Genomic DNA, 23,748 nt, shown 5'->3' on the forward strand with positions numbered 1-23,748 from the left:
ACTCCAGAAATGTAGAAACTAAATCACTGTTCACCCAAACCTCATGTGATATCATACTGTAGATGCTCAATAAATATTTGTTGAATTTGAAAATGAGAACAGAAGGTTCAATAATAGTAGACTCTGATTAGAGGGAGTAATTCCCTGTTTGTGATCCATGAGGTAGAATAATTCAAGGTGGATGAGAGAGGAGACCTGGGGCTTCCCTGGTAGCTCAGACAGTAAAGAATCTGCCTACAATGCGGGAGACCCGGGTTCAATCCCTGGGTCAGAAAGATCCCCTGGAGAAGTGAATGGCTACCCACTCCAGTATTCTTGCCTGGAGAATCCTATGGACAGAGGAGTCTGGTGGGTTACAGTCCATGGGGTCACAAAAGAGTCAGATGTGATGGAGAGACTAACACTTTGGAACTTTGGAGGAGGCATGAATTGGCCACATGTATGGAGACAAAGTGAGGATCAAAGCATTGGAACTTAACAGATCAAAAGGCTATGAAGTAAAGACATTAAATATTATTTTAAAAGCTATGAAGTAAAGACATTAAATATTATTATGGTCAACAGCATGGTAGTCATGATAGCATATCAACCTCTAAGTTTAAAGGGGCTTATGTCACATCCAGTTATCAGGGGTCATAGGTCCATACTCATCCTTACTTGGATTCTTCTGCTGATATAATTAGTTCATGCTGTCTGTTCTTATCTGTTGTTGGCCTCTATGCCCACATCATCACCAGAGATGATTGAAGTCCTATCAAACCTTCAGCTATCGTGTCCTTTTTGTTGTCCCTTTCATATCAATTTAGAGTTGCCTAAAGTGTCTCAGGGCATCCTTTCAGTCTTCTCTGCTTTGGCACCTACCTCATCTGTTGCGGTTGCCTTTTCTACTGCACTGGTGCTATTGATGGGGGCAGTGGTGGGTGTAGAAGGAGGACTCCCCAATCTCCCAGTGTATATGCTAACAAGCCAGGCACAGGTCTTCTCAGATCTGGGATTCTCCCTAACATATCTATGTTTCTGGGACTTGATCTCAGAGCAAAAATGGCATGATGGACCACAATAAAGGCTATCTGTCTTATTCGACATAATTCATTTCAATCCTATTATTTTTCCAGCTATTAAACTATCTCCTTTGGGATGAGGCAGACTTGCTTCTATATAGTTTTACCAACTCTTTTATTTATAGGATAGATAGGTCACTGTACTCAACATAATGAGGATTTTGCAGTGCACAGCTCTGATCTTTGCCATGGATTTCAGATGTTATATAGAAACATAATATTTAAGCCTTGGTGTCTTTGTTTTGCATTTTCATTGTAGCGATTATTGTTGATAAAGTACACATATATAGATTCCAAGAGTTGGGTGAAAGCACCAGCTAATATGTCAAAATATTAATCTGCCACATGATCTTAAATATGAGATATGTCTTGGTCTCTCCAGGATGCTATAAACAATACTAGAGACCAGGTAACTTATACATAACACAATTTTTTTCCTCATCATTCTGGAGACTTCTGGAGGTCCAAGATCAGGGTGCCATCATTATTCAATTCTGATGAAGGTCTTCTTGTTCCATCCTCACCTGATGGAAGGGGCTAGAGAGCTCTGTGGGGCCTCCTTCATAAGGGCACTAATCTCATTTATGAGGGCTCCAGCCTCATGACTTAAGCACTTCCCAAAGGCTCTTCCTCTTATACCATCACATTGAGCATTAATATTACATCTAAATATGAATTTGGATGACAAACAAAATTTAAATCATTGCAAGGGGGAAAAGGAGGCAAGACTTTAACCTGTTATGATAGCAGGTAAATGAAACTGAAGATTAAATTCTAAGTAAGATGAGCTTGCTGTGGGGTAAGTCAGGCTGAGTGCATAAAGGCAACTGTTCAAAATCCTTTAAGGTTTCAGAAGACACTGAGGAAAGAGTTAGAAGCTGAGGGTAAGAGGAAAAAATTGACCAACATAGAAAAGAATAAATGTATGGGAAAAAGTATTGGAAAAAAAGAACAGATTGAAGGAGGGTGGTTCTATTCAGAGCTAGAATTGAAGCTTGCAGCAGGGAACCAAGGAAAAGACATTTTGAAAAATATGATAGGATGGTATGAAGAATCTTTAACACACTGACCAAACAAGCAAATAAACAAGCAAAAAACAGTGGGGCTGGATATCATTTATTGATCAGATTCTGGTTACGGTTGGAAATTTTGTTCTGTGTGATTCTGGATGCTGTTATGAGTTTCATTCCAGGGGTATATGTTAGCTGTTGACAAGCTGTGCCGTTTATTAGTACCATTAGGTTTTGTAAAAGTGTGGATATTATTTTTCTGCATCATTTTGTTTTGTTTCTCATTTTGATTAATATTGACATGTTATCTATTGTGTATCAGTTAAACAAGTGTTTATCCTTAAAACCTTAGAATTGTTATTATTCTTCTTCAGTTCATGATGGATCATGCATAAAAATACAAGATTATAGCACTTTGCCTTGGCTATCCTCCCTATATTAAGCCCAGTTGGTTTTTAAAGACTAATTTGTGGTCAAATTGATTTTAGTCACTAAAGAATACATTAAGGAAGGCAAAGTCCATTTTAATGATCATGTATATTTTTAAGTGCCTCTAAGGAGCTGTTAAGATTGGCTTATTTGAAGGTTGCTGGTAGTAATTGAAGTATTATGAAAAATGATGCCTGTTTCATGAACCAAAACAGATAATATTTAGTATTTTGTATTATTTTTTCCACATATCCTTTAATGAATCAATTCCTGTTGATCTATTTCCTCATGGATTGCCCACAAAATTATATTAGAGATAAAATAAGAAATGGGCAGCATTATCAAAGGTTGATGAACATAAATATCAAAGAATAAGCTTTTGATACATTAACCTCTAAATCCTTCTCAAAACAATCATGCCATGCTCAGTATATTCCATAAAATGAAGTCAGGATAATTCCCAGTGCTACATGATTATGAATACCTGAGAGGGTCAACTATGATTTGCAAACTCCCAAATTGGCTAGATTTCAAGAGTCATCTTTTCATCTTAGACAGAGGCACATTTTAGCTTCTGGTCCTGATAATGATAATACAGTGTAAGATAGACATGACTGTGAGGCTTTAATGGAGCCATGATTGCGAGGATGCCAATAAAAGGATCTATTTTTAATAGCATATACATGCAGGCTTCACCATGATGCCTTCTTTTTTTCCAAAAGAATTTTTTATAGATTTTTGTTTAGTTATACATGGAAACATTTATCATAGGAGGGTCAATAAAAGCAACAAATGAAAAACAAGAAAGTGGGGTGAATAGGTACGAAACTATAGCCTTCATCAGTTCAGTTGCTCAGGTGTATCAGACTCTGCGACACCAGGCTTCCCTGTCCATCACCAACTCCCAGAGCTTGCTCAAACTCATGTCCATTGAGTAGGTGATGCCATCCAACCATCTCATCCTCTGTTGTCCCCTTCTCTTCCTGCCTTCAATCTTTCCCAGAATCAGGGTCTTTACTAATGAGTCAGTTCTTCGTATGAGGTGGCCAAAGTATTGGAGCTTCAGCTTCAGCGTCAGTCCTTCCAATGAATATTCAGGACTGATTTCCTAAAGGATTGAAATCCTTTAGGATTTCCTTTAGAATCCCCTTGCAGTCCAAGGGACTCTCAAGAGTTTTCTCCAACACCTCAGTTCAAAAGTATCAATTTTTCAGCACTCAGCTTTCTTTATAGTACAACTCTCACATCCATACATGACTACTGGAAAAACCATCATAACTTTCATAGTTAGAGGAAATAGATTTGAATCTGAGTTTAAACACCTTGGTGAATCTACTTAAGACTGCTGAATCTTAAAATATCCTCGTGTCTAAAAAGGTAGAAGCAAAACCTTTCTCACTAATTCCTTCTTATGTCAATCAGAATAAGTTTCACACTGTTCATAAAATCCTTAAAGCATCTTGGTTTAATTAAAAAACACTCAAAAATGGCACTTTGGTTGATAAAGGAGGAGAACAGGGAATGAAGGAGGAAGATGAAGCAGCAGAAGACAAAGAAGGGAAAAACTAGAAATATAATTCAAATTTGAAAAAAGTACTTATATATGAATAGAAAAAAGACTGTGCAAAATATATCAACATGTTGACACTAGTTTTGTGATGAGACTATGCCTATTATTTCTTTTTAATATTGTTATATGTATCTTTTTTCATAAAGTACATTCATTCGTTTTAAAAGAAGAACCCATTTTAAAAACCTAACAATTAAAATTATTTTTCTACTTTAAATTTAAAGTTTGTATTTAAACCTCCACTTCAATTTTACAGTCCAAGAACAGTAACAGATTGCTAATGCATTCCCAGTAGTATTTAAATTTAAGAAACTCAGAAAGGTCATTCAACCAGGTGAGTCAACGCCTAACTTTTAAAAAATTGATATGTATCTGAGTTTTTTATTTAAAAAATCAATTAATATATTTTTAAGGCAAGATATTTTTTTCCTTTTTGCTCACTAATGTTTTTGGACAGTTGCTGTGTTCAAAAATAAAACATTTTGAAAAGCAGTATTTTATAATTAGCAAATGTCTGGTACTGATAAAAATGAATTACTAAATTAGGCACCTTTTACAGTCAAGTCATGCAATAGTAGAAAAGTCCTGGTAAAAACTTCTATTTAAAGAGCTATTAAAGTATTTTTCTATTTTTGAAACAAACAGTTGCCTGTTAAGATTTTCCAATTAATTTACAAGACAATTTAAAATTTTTCTCATGAGCTTTGGGAGGAAAAAGTGTCAAACCTAACTACTTCCCTTTGGCTGTTATTCAGCTTAATTTATTTAAAAATGCATTATTCTAGAAACACTAAGCAAAGGTGACAGTTTAATTCAGAGAAAATTGTTTTAGATTCACTATTTTTATTTTGAAAACATCTGAATGAAAAACCACTACAAATTAGAACTTACAATGAAGAAAATAAGATAAACAGAAATTTTTATCTAAAGTGACAATAGAGTAAAAAAAAAAAACTAGAAAATAAAAGAATGAAAAGGTGTTCCTTTCCTTTTTTTAGCTTCTCATAAGATTCAAGTGAACTTCAAATGAGCATGTTGAGCAAGAAACAGGATCTTTTCCTTTTTTTTTTTTTTTAACAGCATATAATGAACCCAGAATTTAAAAAAAAAAAACAACACACGTTTTATTAAAGGTAGCATTAAATATCTTTTAAGGTTTACACATTTTTTAATTGCACCATGAAACTGAGAATTTCTTTTTAAATAGGGTTTTGCTGAATTTTTTTTTTTTTGCAAGATGGAATTGAAGGAGCTCTATAGAGCATATTGATTGCACTCTTTTCCAGATAATTCATTAAGTCAAATGTCCACAGATAGTGACCTTTTGCCCATTTTCAACTTCACTATTGAAATATTTTCTAGCTTGGACTTCTTTTGCACAAAAATTCCAAGGGATCTTTTAAATTTTTCATAAATAATTTAGCAATCTCTACAATACAGTTTAATTTTTCATATTTCTTCCTCTTGTGTAGAAACATTGTGTAGAAATATATGAACATTTCAGTTCAGTTCGGTGTCTAAGTCTTGTCCGACTCTTTGGGACCCCATGGACTGTAGCACGCCAGGCTTCCCTCTCTGTCGCCAACTTGCAGAGTTTACTCAAACTCATGTCCATTGCATCGGTGATGCCATCCAACCATCTCATCCTCTGTTGCCCACTTCTCATCCTGGCTTCAATCTTTCTCAGCATCAGGGTCTTTTCCAATGAGTCAGTTCTTCACATCAGGTGGCCAAAGTAATGGAGTTTCAGCTTCAGCATCAGTCCTTCCAAAGTATATTCAGCACCAATTTCCTTTAGGATGGACTAGTTGGATCTCCTTGCAGTCCAAGGGACTCTCAAGAATCTTCTCCAACACCAAGTTCAAAAGCATCAATTCTTCAGTGCTCAGAATTCCTTTTAGTCCAACTCTCACATCCATACCTGAATACTGGAAAAACCATAGCTTTGACTAAGATGGACCTCTGCTGGCAAAGTAATGTCTCTACTTTTTAATATGCTACCTAGGTTGGTCATGACTTTTCTTCCAAGGAGCAAGTGTCTTTAATTCCATGGCTGCAGTTACCATCTGCAGTGATTTTGGAGCCGAAGAAAATTAAGTCTGTCACTGTTTCCACTGTTTCCTCATCTATTTGCCTTGAAGTGATGGGACCAGATGCCATGATCTTCGTTTTCTGAATATTGAGCTATAAGCCAACATTTTTCACTCTCCTCTTTCACTTTCATCAAGAGGCTTTTTAGTTCTTCTTCACTTTCTGCCATAAGAGTAGTGTCATCTGCATATTTGAGATTACTGATATTTCTCCTGACAATCTTGATTCCAGCTTGTGCTTCATCCAGCCCAGCATTTCTCATGACGTACTCTGCATAGAAGTTAAATAAGCAGGGTGACAGTATACATCCTTGACGTACTCCTTTCCCTATTGGAACCAGTCTGTTGTTTCATGTCCAGTTCTAACTGTTGCTTCAGGACCTGCATACAGGTTTCTCAGGAGGCAAGTCAGGTGGTCTGGTATTCCCATCTCTTTAATCATTTTCCAGATTTTACTGTGGTCCACACAATCAAAGGCTTTGGCATAGTCAATAAAGCAGAAATATATATATTTTTGGAACTCTCTTTCTTTTTTTGATGATCCAGCAGATGCTGGCAATTTGATCTCTGGTTCCTCTGCCTTTTCTAATTCCAGCTTGAACATGTGGAGGTTCATGATTCACGTAATGTTGAAGCCTGGCTTGGAGAATTTTGAGCATTACTTTACTAGCATGTGAGATGAGTGCAATTGTGTAGTAGTTTGAGCACTCTTTGGCATTGCCTTTCTTTGGAATTGGAATGAAAATCGAAAATGAAAAATTTTCCGGTCCTGTGGCCACTGCTGAGTTTTCCAAATTTGCTGGCATATTGAGTGCAGCACTTTCACAGCATCATCTTTTAGGATTTGAAATGGCTCAACTGGAATTCCATCACCTCCTCTAGCTTTGTTCTTAGTGATGCTTCCTAAGACCCATTTGACCTCACATTCTAGAATGTCTGGCTCTAGGTGAGTGATCACACCATCATGATTATCTGGGGCATGAAGACCTTTTTTGTATAGATATTCTGTGTATTCTTGCCACCTCTTCATAATATCTTCTGCTTCTGTTAGAGTCATACCTTTTCTGTCCTTTATCGAGGCCATCTTTGCATGAAATATTCCCTTAGTATCTCTAATTTTGTTGAGGAGATCTCTAGACTTTCTCATTCTATTGTTTTCCTCTATTTCTTTGCACTGATCACTGAGGAAGGCTTTCTTATCTCTCCTTGCTATTCTTTGGAACTCTGCATTCAAAGTGGTATATCTTTCCTTTTCTCCTTTGCTTTTCACTTGTCTTCTACTCATAGCTATTTGTAAGCCCTCCTCTGCCAACCATTTTGCCTTTTTGTATTTCTTTTCCTTGAGGAATGTCTTGATCCCTGCCTCCTGTACAATGTCACGAACCTCCATCCATAGTTCTTCAGGCACTCTGTCTGTCAGATCTAATCCCTTGAATCTATTTGTCACTTCCACTGTATAATCGTAAGGGATTTGATTTAGGTCATACCTGAATGGGCTAGTGGTTTTCCTTACTTTCTTCAATTTAAGTCTGAATTTGGCAATAAGGAGTTCATTATCTGAGCCACAGTCAGCTCCTGGTCTTGTTTTTGCTGACTGTATAAAACGTCTCCATCTTTGGCTGCAAAGAATAAAATCAACCTGATTCAGTATTGACCATCTGGTGATGTCCATGTATAGAGTCTTCTCTTGCGTTGTTGGAAGAGAGTGTTTGCTAGGACTAGTGCATTCTCTTGGAAAAACTCTATTAGCCTTTGCCCTGCTTCATTCTGTACTCCAAGGCCAAATTTGCCTGTTATTTCAGGTATTTCTTGACTCCCTACTTTTGCATTCCAGTTCCCTATAATGAAAAGGACATCTTTTTTGGGTGTTAGTCCTAAAAGGTCTTGTAGGTTTGTATAGAACCATTCAACTTCAGCTTCTTCAGCAGTGCAGCATTGCTAGTCGGGGCATAGACTTGGATTACTGTGATACTGAATGGTTTGCCTTGGAAACGAACAGAGATCATTCTGTCATTTTTGAGATTGTATCCAAGTACTGCATTTCAGACTCTTTGTTGACTATGATGGCTACTCCTTTTCTTCTAAGGGATTCTTGACCATGGTAGTAGGTATAATGGTCCTCTGAGTTAAATTCACTCATTTCAGTCCATTTTAGTTCACTGATTCCTAAAATGTCAATGTTCACTCTTGCCATCTCCTGTTTGACCCCTTCCAGTTTGCCTTGATTCATGGACCTAACATTCCAGGTTCCTATGCAATATTGCTCTTTACAGCATTGGACTTTACTTCCATCACCAGTCACATCCACAACTGGTGTTGTTTTTGCTTTGGCTCCATCTCCATTCTTTCTGGAGTTATTTCTCCACTGATCTCCAGTAGCATATTGGGCACCTACCGACCTGGGGTGTTCATCTTTCAGTGTCCTATCTTTTTGCCTTTTCATACGGTTCATGGGGTTCTCAAGGCAACAATACTGAAGTGGTTTGCCATTCCCTTCTCCAGTGGACCACATTTTGTCAGAACTCTCCACCATGACCCGTCTGCTTTGGGTGGCCCTACAAGGCATGGCTCATAGTTTCATTGTGTTAGACAAGGCTGTGGTCCATGTGATCAGATTGGTTAGTTTCCTGTGATTGTGGTTTTCAGTCTGTCTGCCCTCTGAGGGAGAAAGGTAGGAGGCTTATGGAAGCTTCCTGATGGGAGAGACTGACTGAGGGGGAAACTGGGTCTTGTTCTGATGGCAGGGGCCATGTTCAGTAAATCTCTAATCCAATTTTCTGTTGATGGGTGGAGCTATGTTCCCTCCTTGTTATTTACCTGGGGCCAAACTGTGGTGAAGGTAATGAAGACAATGGCGACCTCCTTCAGAAGATCCCATGCATGCACTGCGACTCTCAGTGCCCCCAACCCTGCAACAGGCCACCACTGACCCACGCCTCTGCTGGAGACTCCTGGACACTTATGGGCAAGTCTGGGTCAGTCTCTTGCGGGGTCACTGCTCCTTTCTCCTGGGTCCTGGTGCACAAGGTTCTGTTTGTGCCCTCCAAGAGTCTGTTTCCCAGTCCTTGGTAAGTTCTGGCAGCTCTATGGTGGGGTTAATGGAGACCTCCTCCAAGAGGACTTATGCCATACCCAGGTCTGCTGCACCCAGAGCCCCCGCCCCTGCGGCAGTCCACTGCTGACCCGTACCTCCACAGGAGATACTCAAACACAGTTCTGGCTCAGTCTCTGTGGGGTCTCTGGGTCCTGGTGCGCACAGGTTTGTTTGAGCCCTCTGAGCATTTCCGACAGGTATGGGGTTTGATTCTAAACATGATTTTGCCCTTCCTACCATCTTGCTAACATTTATCAGTTATATGTATTATAGCTAACATTTATCAGTTAGCTATTGCTATGTAACACTCTACCTTGAAATTCAGTAGGTTAAAACAACAAGTATTTATTATTCTTTCAGATCTTCAACCAAGAAGTTCTCCAGCTCTCTGCTGGGATTATTCATGTGTCTCTAGCTAGCTGTGGTTTGACAGGTGTCCTTGCTAATCTTGCCTAAGCTCTCACACATGTCTGGTTGTCAGCCAGTCTGGCGTTTGAGGTACCATATCTGGGACTACTGGGATAACTTGGTTCTGCTTCACATGTATCACCTTCCAGTTATCTGGCTAAGGTGTGTTCTTATGATGAAGGGGGAAGCGTAGAACAAGAAAGCAAAAGTGTTCAACCCTTTGTGAGGCTGACATTTGCAAGTAGACCAATATCACTTCCATTGTATTCTGTTGGACAAAGCAAGACAATGGCCAGCCCACATTCCAGAGACAGAAAAATAGAAACTACCTCCTCATTAGAGGAACAGCAAGGATATTGCATAGGATCCTATGCATCCTATTGTAAAGGATATGGTTTCAGGAAAGGATGAAATAGTTGGCCCAGTTCTGTGGTTAATCTACCATGGATAGTGAACTCCACTTTTGCAAAAAAAAAAAAAAACCAAGTTCCAACGGAAAGATAGATAACTGCTTAGAATTTTAAGGAGCTCACATTTATAATTTAAAGCAGTTGCTCCTGAACAACATGACTCCCTTTTCAAGTAATATTTCCACACAAGAATAGTTCTCCTGAATTATTAGGACTCCAAAATTCACCTCTAAACAATGCCTATGTTGGCCTTTTCTAAATACTATTAACTATCTTAAAACATCAGTCTATATATTAATGTGAAAAAAATGTTAATCACTTCAAAATTGCATACCTTGTTCAAAAGAATGAAAACAAATGACCATTAGATATTTACCCAATCTCCTTTAGGTTGGCAGACCAAGTCAGTCCCGTTTGCTGAGATCACTAATATATCTCAAGTCTCATCTCTTCCATCCCTACATATACCCTGTGTTCTATGACCTGATTTATCATAGCTTAATGTAATTTATCTGATCCTTAACATCTGAAATGTCCCTCTGCTTGATATTCTTTTCCTCTTTTCACATCTTGTTAATTTTGTATTCAATATTGTAAATTCACTTCTAGGATTCCTGCTTCTCTTATGCTTCTCAAGTGAAGGTGACATCTCTCTTGTTTGTGCTGGCACTGTACTTAAAACACCACTATTTATAGGATAATAATACAGTGCTATATGTATATCTGCTTAAATGCATACATCCTTCATATACTGTGACTAAAGCAGCAGAAACAATGGCAATATATTTTTATCATTTATCTTCCCAATTATTCCCAGCACTGGGCACAATAAAAAGTAGGTGACTAATACCTGTTACATTTAGTTGTTTAACTAAACTACTCTCCCTCCTTTGACACATGAGAAAAATAAATCTATAAATCATTTATCCAAATTCACACAATTGGGGAAAGTTGGAATTATAATTAAATAAAGGCCTCTTTGACCCCAGATGTTATATTCTTTAACATGTAACTGCGTGAATCTCACATGGAAGACTTTCAATAAGTAATTGGCATGTTTAGGTGGATCTCTCAGGAAATCACTGCACTAAAAGCATGAGTAATGCTGTTCCTTCTACTTACTGTTATTCAGTCCTCTTCACTTTTAAGAATTATATTTATTCTGTTGACTTATAGCCTTCTAGGTTTTTAGTAGCTCCAAAATCACTGCAGATGGTAACTGCAGCCATGAAATTAAAAGACGCTTGCTCCTTGGAAGAAAAGCTATCACCGACCTAGGTAGCATATTAAAAAGCAGAGACATTACTCTGCCAAAAAAGGTCTGCCTAATCAAAACTATGGTTTTTCCAGTAGTCATGTATGGATGTGAAAGTTGGACTATAAAGAAAGCTGAGCACTCAAGAATTGATGCTTAACTGTGGTGTTGGAGAAGACTCTTGAGAGTCCCTTGGACTACAAGGAGATCAAACCAGTCAATCCTAAAGGAAATCAGTCCTGAATATTCATTGAAAGGACTGATGCTGAAGCTGAAACTCCAATACTTTGGACAGCTGATTGATGCGAAAAACTGACTCATTGGAAAAGACCCTGATACTGGGAAAGATTGAAGGTGGGAGGAGAAAGAGACGACAGAGGATGAGATGGTGGGATGGCATCACCAACTGGATGGATATGAGTTTGAGTAAGCTCCGGGAGTTGGTGATGGACAGGGAAGCCTGGCGCGCTGCAGTCCATGGGGTCGCAAAGAGTCAGACATGACTGAGTGACTGAACTGAACTGAGGTTTTTAGTGTGGGGGAATTGCTTTTGTATTTTAATTTAATGACATTTAAAAGTGATTTTCCATGTACCTTTGAGTGAATTCTGCATATTAAAAATTTGTTTTCATCTCTAGAACAATATTTGCTGGATTTATCAAGGCATCCCCACTAAGAGAGTGATATAACAATAGAAATGTAAGACATTGCAGAATTTTTCTAGTGTACATATGTAGAATTATCATTGTTATTACCTTTCAATTACTAATTCAACCTAAAATTAGAAGCATTTTTTTCTTGTAGGTCCTATACCTATATCTGATATTCAGAAACCTAGGGGGAAAGAAAAAGAATAAATTAGTTAAATTATCCTTATATTATTGAAAGACATCATGAAAATATACAAGTAAAACTTATATAACACTGACCCTGAATGACATTATGGTCAAAGAATGGTTAACAAATCTGGAACTATACCACCTGATTTAGGTTTGGATTCATATCTACCTCTTATTCACTGTTACTTTGTTCTCTATGTCTCAGTTTTGTCATCTGTAAAATGGGGATACTTTTAACTGATTGTTAAAATAATTAGTTAAAATAATCCATGTACAGGGCAGACAATTGTGGCTGACATAAACTAAGCGCTGAATGTTTACTACATGTGGCAATACAAAATATATGAGATTGAATCATATGAAATTGCCAAATTTTGATCCTATTTGAGTACAGAATTTAAAGTTTCATGATTCAACCTGTAGAAAGAAATAGAAGTATAATAAGTACAGAGGCTCTTATTCAAATATTCCATCCTATGTGATGTTTTTCCATTCTGTGTGTTTCCTGTTCCCTTGATTTGATACTGGTTATTGGCAGACTCACTTCATCAGCATAGAAGAGAGACTAAATAGTTTAATGCTGACTTTCTAGTAGGTAGGGGCAGGAACTGATTAGTAAGAGGCTGTGTCTTGTCACATAATTGTTCACACACAGTTGCACTGCAGTGTATTTGAGAAATTATAAGAATATTAATTTCATAAATAAAATTTACATTTATTTATTAAAGGTATCTTCAGATGTCCTTTAACCATTAAGTCTCATTCTACTGGATCTAAACAAGTTCGAATAGTTCTGTCTCCCTCTGCCTTTTGCCTGAAGCTAAGAGCCAATAGTTCACATTTCTCTAGTGAGTGTACCCACTGTGTCAGAGTACTTTTTTTTTTTCCTTTTTGAAGAATCAGAGTATCAATTAGATGCTTTGAAATGAAGGGCTTCATCTTGCAAACTCTATACTGTACTTTTTTTTTTTTTCTGCTACAAAAGCCTCTGCTGGCATAGAATAGAACCAATCTCCATTTCCCTCACTGGCTATCTCAAGCTTACATCTTATACCTTTGTGATTCAATAGAAAAACTGAATTTCACTTTCAGAATTCTAAATTTATAGGTGATATTTAAAGATGATATAACATAATTAACCACAATCATAGTTTATAAGGTTTCTACTTCAACTATTCGTGAATTATATTAACATTATATCTACAAATAAAGATTACCTATAATTTCACTAATTTTTGTTCCAGCGAAGCTGGTGTTTGAGCTAGTACTGATCTATCTCATTTACAGATGAGAAAACACAGGCATAGGTTAAGGATTCAATTTTATTACAAAACATATTAAGGATAGACCTGATCAGACAACAAACCATTGCTGACTCTTGGTTAAGCACACTTTATTTTTATAATAGACCATTTACAGATAATGACTTGATTTCCATTAACTATTGTTGTGGCTGCTATTTAAAGTTCTAATGTGCAATCTGGTTGAATCTCTTCTTGTGTACTTGATAGTATAACATACACATTGGGTCCTAGTGATTATGTTTTATAACGAGTTACTGCCAAATAACATTTTATAACTGGAGAGAGTGTAAAACTATTATCTAACTTAGCTCTTGAGCACTTGTATAACTCCAAGGAATAACTTAATTTTTTAAAACATTATCTTTGTAGCTCAGATTTTAGTGCTATTTCTGGTACCTAGAAGTTTAAAAGGATCTGATGCTGAGGAATAATGAATAATATATGTTACGTTTCATCCATTAAAGCCCACTAAACATTCCAGTACTTTGAGACCCCTATTAGAGGAGAGAGAGTGTTCCAGTGATACATTTGAGTCTTTAAAACAACATTACCAGAGGGAGAAATAATATAGACGATTTGAGGAAGACCACTGAGGCCTTCACTTATTTTCTGACATGGGCATCCGTGACAGTGATCCTACGGATCAAGAGAACCTTTTCCTCCTGTCTGGGGAATGTTATATGTGTCTTTGGTTTATCCTTCTGGGTCCACTCTCTGCCTTTTTCTTCCCTGGGGGCGGGGGGCGGTGATTTCTGTGGATGATATCAGCAGACTTCCTTGTCCTCTGGTTTCCAGTTGGATTTAGCTCTTGGGAGCATTTACAGGAGATCAGAGGAAGGGAGGAAAGAAATATCAGGGCTTTTATTTATCACAGGATAGCTGCACTCATCACCCAAATATCAGAACTCCTGTCAGATGACCCTTTCACTACTCTCTCTGTTTAGGAGCCAGTAACCAGTCTCCTCCTCTTCATTCCTTTGTGTCTAGGAGTGATAATTACACTTCTTTATTACCTGTTTCGGTGATTTCTTTCTACCCTGCCCTCATCTTGGTAAATTGTCCCTTCTTAATTCTCTTCAAGTTATCGAAGTCATGCTAGGATCCGGGCACCCTCAAAGGAGAGTCCTACTTTATTTCCAGGTGATTTCATTCAACAAAAGAGGGGAAATATGAAATGTGATTAGGTTTTATGGAGCATTTCCTATGCCAGAAAATGTGTTGGATACCTTATACTTGTTCAGTCGCATCCAACTCTTTGAAACCACATGGACTGCAGCACACCAGGCCTCCCTGTCTCCCACCAACTCCCAGAGCTTGCTCAAACTCATGTCCATTGAGTCTGTGATGCCATCCAACCATCTCATCCTCTGTCATCCCCTTCTCCTCCTGCCTTCAGTCTTTGCCAGCATCAGGGTCTTTTCCAATGAGTTGTCTCTTTGTATAAAGTGGCCAAAGTATTGAAGCTTTAGCTTCAGTATCAGTCTTTCCAGTGAATATTCAGGGTTGATTTCCTTTAGGATTGACTGGTTTGATCTCCTTGCAGTCCAAGGGACTGTTCAGAGTCTTCTCTAGCACCACAGTTATACTTATTAATTCATTTAGTCCCCACACTAATACTTTGAATTTGACCACTTCTGTTACTTAGAGCTGAAAGTTCTAAGGAGAATTTAGAAAATATGGATTATTAGGGTTAAACAATTTGGCATAAAGTCATGATGCTATCCATTCATGAGGCTATCTAAGTACATCTTGAAACAAAACTCTACCCCCAATGCATTTAAATCTTTACAGCATCATCACAAATTAGGTAGTAGTACATCCTTGTTTTACAGATGATAAAACATAAGACACAAAGAGATTGTTACATGCTCATATCACACACATGAAATATGGTCCAGCTGAGATTTGAACCATGGCATTCTGGATGTAGAGAGAATATTCTTGTTGTATTACAGCACTATGCTTTGTAAAACATACTTCATCATTACAACTTCTTTCTTTCCAAATTCTGTCTGCTGAAAGCTTATGTCTTTCAATTATTGGTTTTCTAAAATGAGACAACTAAACCAGCATTATTCTTCTGTTTATAGGAGACTCCTTTCAAGGCTAAACTAATCTGTGGTATTAAAAGTTAGTACAGCTATCATCCTTGGAAGGGCTAGTATACAGAAGTGGGTATGAGAAAGCTCTGAGGGTGCTGGTCATATTCTTTTTCTCCATGGAGGTTCTGATAATATGAATGTGTTCAGTTTGTATAGATTCACTGAGCTAACACTTAAGATATGTGTACTTTCCTGTGTTTATATTGTGATCAGTCAGTCATGTCCAAGTTCTTCCGACCCCATAGACTGTAGCCTGTCAGACTCCTCTGTCCATGGTATTTCCCAGGCAAGGTACTAGAGTGGGTTGCCATTTCCTACTCCAGGGGATCTTTCCCACCCAGGGATTGAATCTGTGTCTCTTGCTTGGCAGGCGGATTCTTTACCACTGTGCCACCTGGGAAGCCTATATGTATATAATACCTCAATAAAATTATCTTATAAAATACTCTTGACAACTTATGCTTACAATGGATTGCATTATTTTTTATCAAGAACTGGTCAACAGGTTTTACCAATAAGTTTGGAATCAGTTTTGCCCTTCTTTTTGGTGTTCTCTTGCTCTTTATGTTTCTAACAGCTAAAGATTCAGAATCACAGACAAGTATCTTGATTTTCTCAGCAACAGAGATGTCCAGAGGCTGACTTTTATGTAACCAGAAGGCCATGTTAAATTATTCCTTGCCTCTTTACCTTTTATTGGAACATGCTGTTGAATTATCTGTATTTATTGGTTAAAAGACTGACACAGCTCTGAAGAGTCAGAAGCTATTGAAATAATTTTTAATTCATTTCTATCCCTTTATCACTTTTTTTACTTTGTTTTTTTTGCTGTGTTTATGCCACTTACCAATAAACCTGAGTTTTTTTTTAACATTGTCTGTACATTGTTTATGTATAAATATATAAAAAATTATATAAATACAGAAGTTCTATCATCCTGACCATGATCTGGAAGGACTGCTATCTCATTTTATGGTCCTTTCATCTTGATATTTGGGTTAGCAAGGAAGACAAAAATAAGTGAAGATAGGAAATTTCTAAGTAATACTAAAATTTACTTTTTAAAGAAAATATTAGTCGTGAAAGCAATTGAAGATAGAGAGCCACAGGGTCATATGGCCCAAGGCACTTAATGTTTTATGTGTTTTATAAGATTATTTTCAGACACTTGAAAAGAAAGCCATTAAACACAGGGGTTTTAAAGAAAACTACTGTTTGGATGATGTGTCACTTGCAACAAAAAGACATGGCAGATGTCTCTCATAGAAGATGAAAAGGGAAGAAAACAAAAGACTTAATTAAAAGTGACTAAACGGTAAAAAACAGTTAAGTAAGATAAAGAACTTGAAGGCTCTGAGTATTCCCCCCGTCCATCCACATTTACTAGTATTAGTAATTGAATATGGAGGGGCATCTAAGATAAAATAGAACATATTGTATGTGAGCTCTGTATTTTCTGGTGGATTCAATAGTTAACCATAATTGAATATATTTCTTCTATTTGGCCAAAGAAAGAGAAGCCAAGGAATAATAGACTAAAACAAAACAAAACAAAAACATCATCCTATCTTTCCTGTGTGCCTAATATTTGCCAAGTCTGTATAGCACACCTACTGTTTCACTTAAGCCTCAGAAGCTTAAGACTCTGATGTGGTATTATTTCAATCCCCATTTTACTATTGAATAGATTGTCCCTCAGATAGACTAAGTCACTTGCCTCAGACAGTGAAGCTGGTAAGACTTGGGTCCAAAAAAATTAGCTATTTCTGTCTTAGAAATGTGTGTAACTTTTGCTACATCCTACCTGTAATGCTATGGAATGAGGCATTGGATCTAGGAAAGAAGAGAAAACCATTCAAGAGAAAAGACATGTTTTGGCTTCCTCAGGGTGGGCATAGTCCAGGAGGAATAAGACTGAGCACCTGAACATCCATGCAGTTACAGGCTAAATATTGTACATTTCTTTGAGCATCACTTTAATTAGACCATAGGAGGGGAAATTTCAATCAAAGTGCTTGAAATTACTTTTAAGTTCAACATGCATTAAGTCAGGAAGATGAAATCTCCATGAATCCCTAATGTAAAACATATGCTTTCATAAGAAATTTTGAACCTGCAGTCACTATATACTTTTCACTGCTAGGCTCTGAGATAAATACATTCAGTCTTATCTGCTGGAAGGATGCTTTAGTGGAACATTCTGAGAAGCACTCTATTAGAGATCATGGTGGCTATAACAACTATAAATTGGCTTTCTATTGTCATACTTTAATATATCACTGATTGCATGAGTTTGAATATTATATATATCAGGAACTATCTTTTTCTCTATCACCTCACTGCTTTCTAGGTGCCCCAATGAGATGTGCCTGGAGGCCTCTGATTAGTCCTTGCCTCCCTTTCTGTTTTGTTTGACTCCAGTTTAAAAGGGAAAATTATAAAATACCTGGTCCTTGTGTATAAGCTTGTATCAAAGCAAGATGCTGTTTGCCTTGCTGATCTTCGTCTCGGCTCCTTGTCCAAAAGCATAATCGTTCTGCTCCTTGTATCTTGGATGCTAGGTGATTCTTACAACTTTGAGGTTCATGTTTTATTCTTTGCCTCAAGACTTAGACCTTTCCAAGTCCCTGCCATTCTTCTTGAATGAACATTTTGCAACCTGCATCCTTCCTGGTTTGACATACTTTATTATCTATCAGTCTATCTGTCTATCTAGATACATACATTTTATTAAGAATAAGTATTTCTGTCAACTAACTATATTTAATTTACTTCAAAACCTCACACATTTCACTGTGCAATTTTGTTTTTGTCAATAAGTTTAAAAGTCACACACTTCTCAAAAGGAAAAGTTGCTCCTAGAAAAAAAAAAGAGTATTTCCAAGGTATTGTAGACCTTTAACCAATATGAAAATAAAATCTTAATATTCCTCACCACCACTGCCAAGTTACTCTGGATTATATATGAGATTCTTGACAGGTTCATTTTCTTTGCTTATTAGTAGAAGGCTTCCTTTAATATTTCATGAAAATGGCATTGTTGTTTCAATATTTACCTGTACATTATGTTTAGTAAAAGTACTTTTTAAATGTTCTAGTAGCATAGTGTTTTGTGGTCTCTTTTTCGCTGGAATTTTATTTATATGTAAATATTTATTTGTATATACATTTTGGTTGTGTCGGGTCTGAGTTCCAGCACATAGGATCTCTGCTGAAACATCCAGGCTGTGTTGCTGCGGCTTGTGGGCTTAGCATTTGCTTCACATGGGCTTAGTTGCCCCATGGCATGAGATCTTAGTTCCCCAACCAAGACTGAACCCACGTCCCCTGCATTGGAAGGCAGATTCTTGACCACTGGACCATCAGGGAAGTCCCTGCCCTGGAATTTTAAATCAGAACTATTTGAGCAGAATTTCAAAAGAATGACTTGTGGTTATCTTTGTCAAAGCACATATGTGGCTCGATTCCCAAAGCTGAGTACGGAGGGACTGGTCGACTTTTTGCAATGGTCAGTGGTCAGTCTCATTAAGTGACATACCTGGACACTGACAGGGCTTGTCTTGGACATGGCTACCTGGCTGTAGGGAGATCCTGAATCCTCTGTCTTCAATCTTAGAAGCTTCAGAGATGTCTTTTGACTGGAAACCAGGGTTCTTCTTGAGCTGTGTGAAATCTGAAGTTTGTGTGTGATTGAAGGAGTGGATAAGGAAAGGCCAATCACCCAAAGGCTGATGTTAGACCCATCGTGTGACATTGTGAGGAAAGTATTCCCTGGTCCTCAGACTATGGGAATTCCCATGGTTATGTGCTCCTGAGTTTCTTTTACTGCTCCCCCAAAGCATTACCTTTTCGAAATATTTGTTTTCCCTGCTCAACTCAAAGTTCCATGAAGACGGCAGTCATATCCAACTGATTTACTAGTGTATGCTCTAGCACCTAGTCTGGGTTTATTGGTGCTCAATAAACATCTGTCATTGATAAATTAGGGCTTTCTTGATATCTTGGGTTGTGAACGATTTCATATGAAGGGATTGGAGGCTTAAAACCAGAAAAAAATATCTGGGGGCATGACAGAAGAAATAAAATATTTGAAAGATAATCAGATGGAAGGAGGAAAAGGCCAAGTAAGCAGCCTAATAAAATAGAATGAACAAGAGCCCCAGGAATTAGACAGATCTGGGCCAAAAACTTAGTTTTATCATCTTCTTGTTTTGTCACAAAGGGCCATATGTTCAACCTCTGTGTCATCAATAGAATGAGTATACCAATGCTAACCTCACAGAAATGTTACACAAATTATAAATTTAGTGGGATGTTTGTTATGAATAGTTAGTTCTTATGAATAGTTATTCCAAAAATGTTATTAGTGGCTATTTTTTTTTCTGCAATATAATTCCCAAGTATAGAAGTGAGAAAAATAGATGAAAAGCTTTCACCAACTTATCTCACTTAATTTAAATCATATTGTTTTAAATTTTGAGCCATCCAATATGTGACTAGATCATTCTGAGGCAGCATGCAAAATGTATATGCAGAGAATTATGGGTGAAGGATGGTGAACCCTCAGTGATTACATATTATATTTCCAAGCATGCTAAATGGTTAAATTTTATGTACCCACCCAAGGCAAATTATCTGTAGTCTTTCTTGGTGTATTTACTTCTCCCCAAACAGTGCTCAGTTCAGTTCAGTTCAGTTCAGTCGCTCAGTCGTGTCCGACTCTTTGCGACCCCGTGAATCGCAGCACGCCAGGCCTCCCTGTCCATCACCAACTCCCAGAATTTACTCAAACTCATGCCCATCGAGTCTGTGATGCCATCCAGCCATCCAGCCATCCAGCCATCTCATCCTCTGTTGTCCCCTTCTCCTCTTGCCCCCAATCCCTCCCAGCATCAGGGTCTTTTCCAATGAGTCAACTCTTCATATCAGGTGACCAAAGTATTGGAGTTTCAGCTTCAGCATCAGTCCTTCCAATGAACACCCAGGACTGATCTCCTTTAGGATGGACTGGCTAGATCTCCTTGCAGTCCAAGGGACTCTCAAGAGTCAAACAGTGCCCAACTGCCTGATAATTTAAACATTTTTTTCTTTCCTTCATAGAATCAGCATTCGAAAAGATGGGTTAATTAGATCCATTAGACTATAAATCTCCAACTCTTGTTATTGAGAAAAATATTTAATAGGTTTGGCTGAATAATGATTTACTGTTTTTTGTTTTTTACTAGGAAGTTCTCTTTTCATCCATCACCATTGGCAGATTAAGCATTAGACTCATTAAATATTCTTCAACATAGTTTTAAATTTTAAAAGGCATAATCATAGAAATGGATACCTGGAAGCATGCTTTATTTAATTGGGTATATTTCTTATTTCAGTTCGGGAAGCAGCACATAGAAAACCTCTTCAGTGACCTACAGGATGGGAGACGCCTCCTAGACCTTCTTGAAGGCCTGACAGGGCAAAAACTGGTATGTGACTTAAAATATAATTATAACAGCTTCACATTAACCTCAGAAGAATTTCAGACCAGAAACAAACTCATCATAATTTTATGAGATCTAGTAAACTTCATTAATTTACTAATTACTGATTTAGGTAGCAATATAGGACCTATTTCTGAATAAAACAACCTTGCAATATTATTTTTACTTTGGCATGTTCTATCATATGCAGAACAAGAAGGTGAAATTTGCAGTAATAGATATTATTCTCTACAATTATTTGGTATCTTTATTACTGAATGTATTTTAATAAGGCTTTTATACCTAATGACCTTTTAAGTTTAATTGTTTTTAGTCTTTTTTCTTTTCATCTTCCAGTTTTATTAAAATATAATTGACATATAGCACTGTACATATTTAAAGTATACAGCATAATAATTTGACTTACATACTTACATCATGAAATGATTATCACGAGTTCAATGATTGTCCATCATATCATACAGATGAACTTAAAGAAGTAGGAAAATTCTATTTTTCCTTTTCCTTGTGATAAGAACTCTTAGGCTATAAGAGCAATTAACATGAAATATGGAAAATGGGGAGTTGCTGTTCAACAGATGTAGAGTTTCAGTCATGCAAGATGAATGAATTCCAGAGATTCACTGTACAATATTATGCCTATAGTTACTGCTATTGTATTATGCAGTTAAAATTGTTTTAGGAGTAAATACTGCAGGCATCACAATGGCAGACTTTCTAAACCTCCACAACTGAATGAGTTAATTCATATATGATAATACAATATATTACACATATATTATATATATTGCATATTACATAATTGTAATACACTATACAAATGTTAGTTTAAAAATTATAGGGCAAGGTAAGACTTTGGGGACTGAGGGTAAGGTTTAAAGAACTGAAGATGATTGAGGTTTTGAGCTTCAGTGACTAAGACAATTAAGGTAATATTGACAGACATAGTTTCCTTTAAGCTTATTTGGCATTATAGAATTTTGCTAGGCTCAAATCTCTTTGAAACTTTCCTAAAAATTGTGGGAATTAACTCATTTATATTCCTAGAAAATGTCTGTATGCATGCTGTTGTTTCTCATGGTGGTCATTCAACTGGACTGTAGAATGAAGGAGAGATTACCAAAATTGCTTTTGCGACAGAAAAAAAAATGTTATCAGTTTTCTTGAGGAGTGGTTGATTCATGCCAAGAAACTCCTATGACAAGGGCAATTAACCCAAAGCACTTAAATTCATTATATTAATGCCTCACAGCCTGTGATCATTTAAACAATTCTGACTGAAAAGTGAAATGTAGAAATTGTTTCATTTCTGGTAGATTGTCCTTCTCTCCTCCTGGGCAGTCAACATATTTTCATTTTGTTTTCAGCCAAAAGAAAAAGGATCCACAAGAGTTCATGCCCTGAACAATGTCAACAAGGCACTGCAGGTCTTGCAGAAAAATAATGTAAGTGGAGCCCTGGACAGAGTCTGAATACCATGAGACAGCATGCTTAATGTCTGAGTGACGGCTTTGGTCCCAAATACAGAGAAAGCATTTCGGGTTCTCTTGAAATTCAAAGCAGTTAATAAGAGCACGTGTTCAAGTTCACGTGCTTGTGGCTGATGTGATACAGGAAATACGTGTATGCAGCCATGGCGGGCAGGGAAGGTTATGAACCACACCTGGTTGGCCACTTTGTCTTATTTTTAGATTTTACATGATGAGGTTATATTTGGTGGACAGATAAAGACAGATAAAGTAAACTTATCTCCTTACAGCAGTGTTTCTGTGCAGCAAATGGCTTTTACTCAGCAATTCTTATTTTTTATGAATAAAGTGTATTCACACATGATGATGATGAAGTTTGCTTGAATTAAGCCAGTGTTTCTTAGATGGCACATCCAAGTATGAAAGTTACACAGAAAAAATCAGCATTTCACCTTGTCATAAGAGTTGCAAATTTGTTTTCTATTCCTGTATCTGATTTGATTTAACTAGGAGAAAATAGATGTGTGGTATTAGAAAAAGTCAACAATCATATCTAAACAAGTATGTAGATGAAAGCTCTCCTTGTCTCCTCAGAATGACTTTGAGATTCCTCTCCCTCTCATGACATTGGAGGCAGCCCTCCTTTCTTATTAAATTTCCACAATCTTTCTAATTGACCAATATATTTACCAGGCATTTTTGGTAGCTTCCTAATTACATTATGTCTCTCTTTCAAGGATAAATCCAAATAATTGATCGCATACTCTTAAAGTAACCATACTGAAAGATTAGCAATGTATACTCCCTCAAACATTGCTTAGCTCATCTGGCAGGGAGAGGATGTCTCTCTGGAAATGGAAGTGAAGGTGGTGTAGCAACTGGTCCACTTTTATGAAAGGTTATATTTAACCTATAAAAGTTATTTTATAGAAACACTGTATACTTTTTATTATTTTCCTGCAGTGATTAACTATTTTCAAATTTTCTTCAGGAAAATAAGATAGTCTGTGGAATGTTTTCCTTTGTATGAGTCCTATTGTTGTTGAGTTGCTAAGTCATGTCCAACTCTTTTGCAACCCCACGGACTGTAGCCCATCAGGCTCCTCTGTCCATGGGATTTCCCAGGCAAGAATGCTGGAGTAGATTCCTTCATTTCCTTCTCCAGGGGATCTTCCCCACCCAGGGATGGAACCTGTGTTCCCTGCATTGGCAGGCAGATTCTTC

General features: G+C 37.2%; 1 protein-coding gene across 9 annotated transcripts in view; it reads left to right on the top strand.

The window, feature by feature from the left end:
- The window catches only part of DMD (dystrophin), a 2,565,910-nt gene that overhangs the window by 772,083 nt on the left and 1,770,079 nt on the right, over positions 1–23,748 (top strand). For all 9 annotated transcript variants that reach the window (XM_043895268.1, XM_043895262.1, XM_043895270.1 and 6 more), the window contains exons 3-4: positions 20,948–21,040; positions 22,423–22,500. In XM_043895268.1, coding sequence (XP_043751203.1) covers positions 20,948–21,040; positions 22,423–22,500 — 171 coding nt within the window. The remainder of the gene's footprint in view (positions 1–20,947; positions 21,041–22,422; positions 22,501–23,748) is intronic.

This window comes from Cervus elaphus, chromosome X (genome assembly GCF_910594005.1).
Source record: "Cervus elaphus chromosome X, mCerEla1.1, whole genome shotgun sequence".
NCBI lineage: Eukaryota > Metazoa > Chordata > Mammalia > Artiodactyla > Cervidae > Cervus > Cervus elaphus.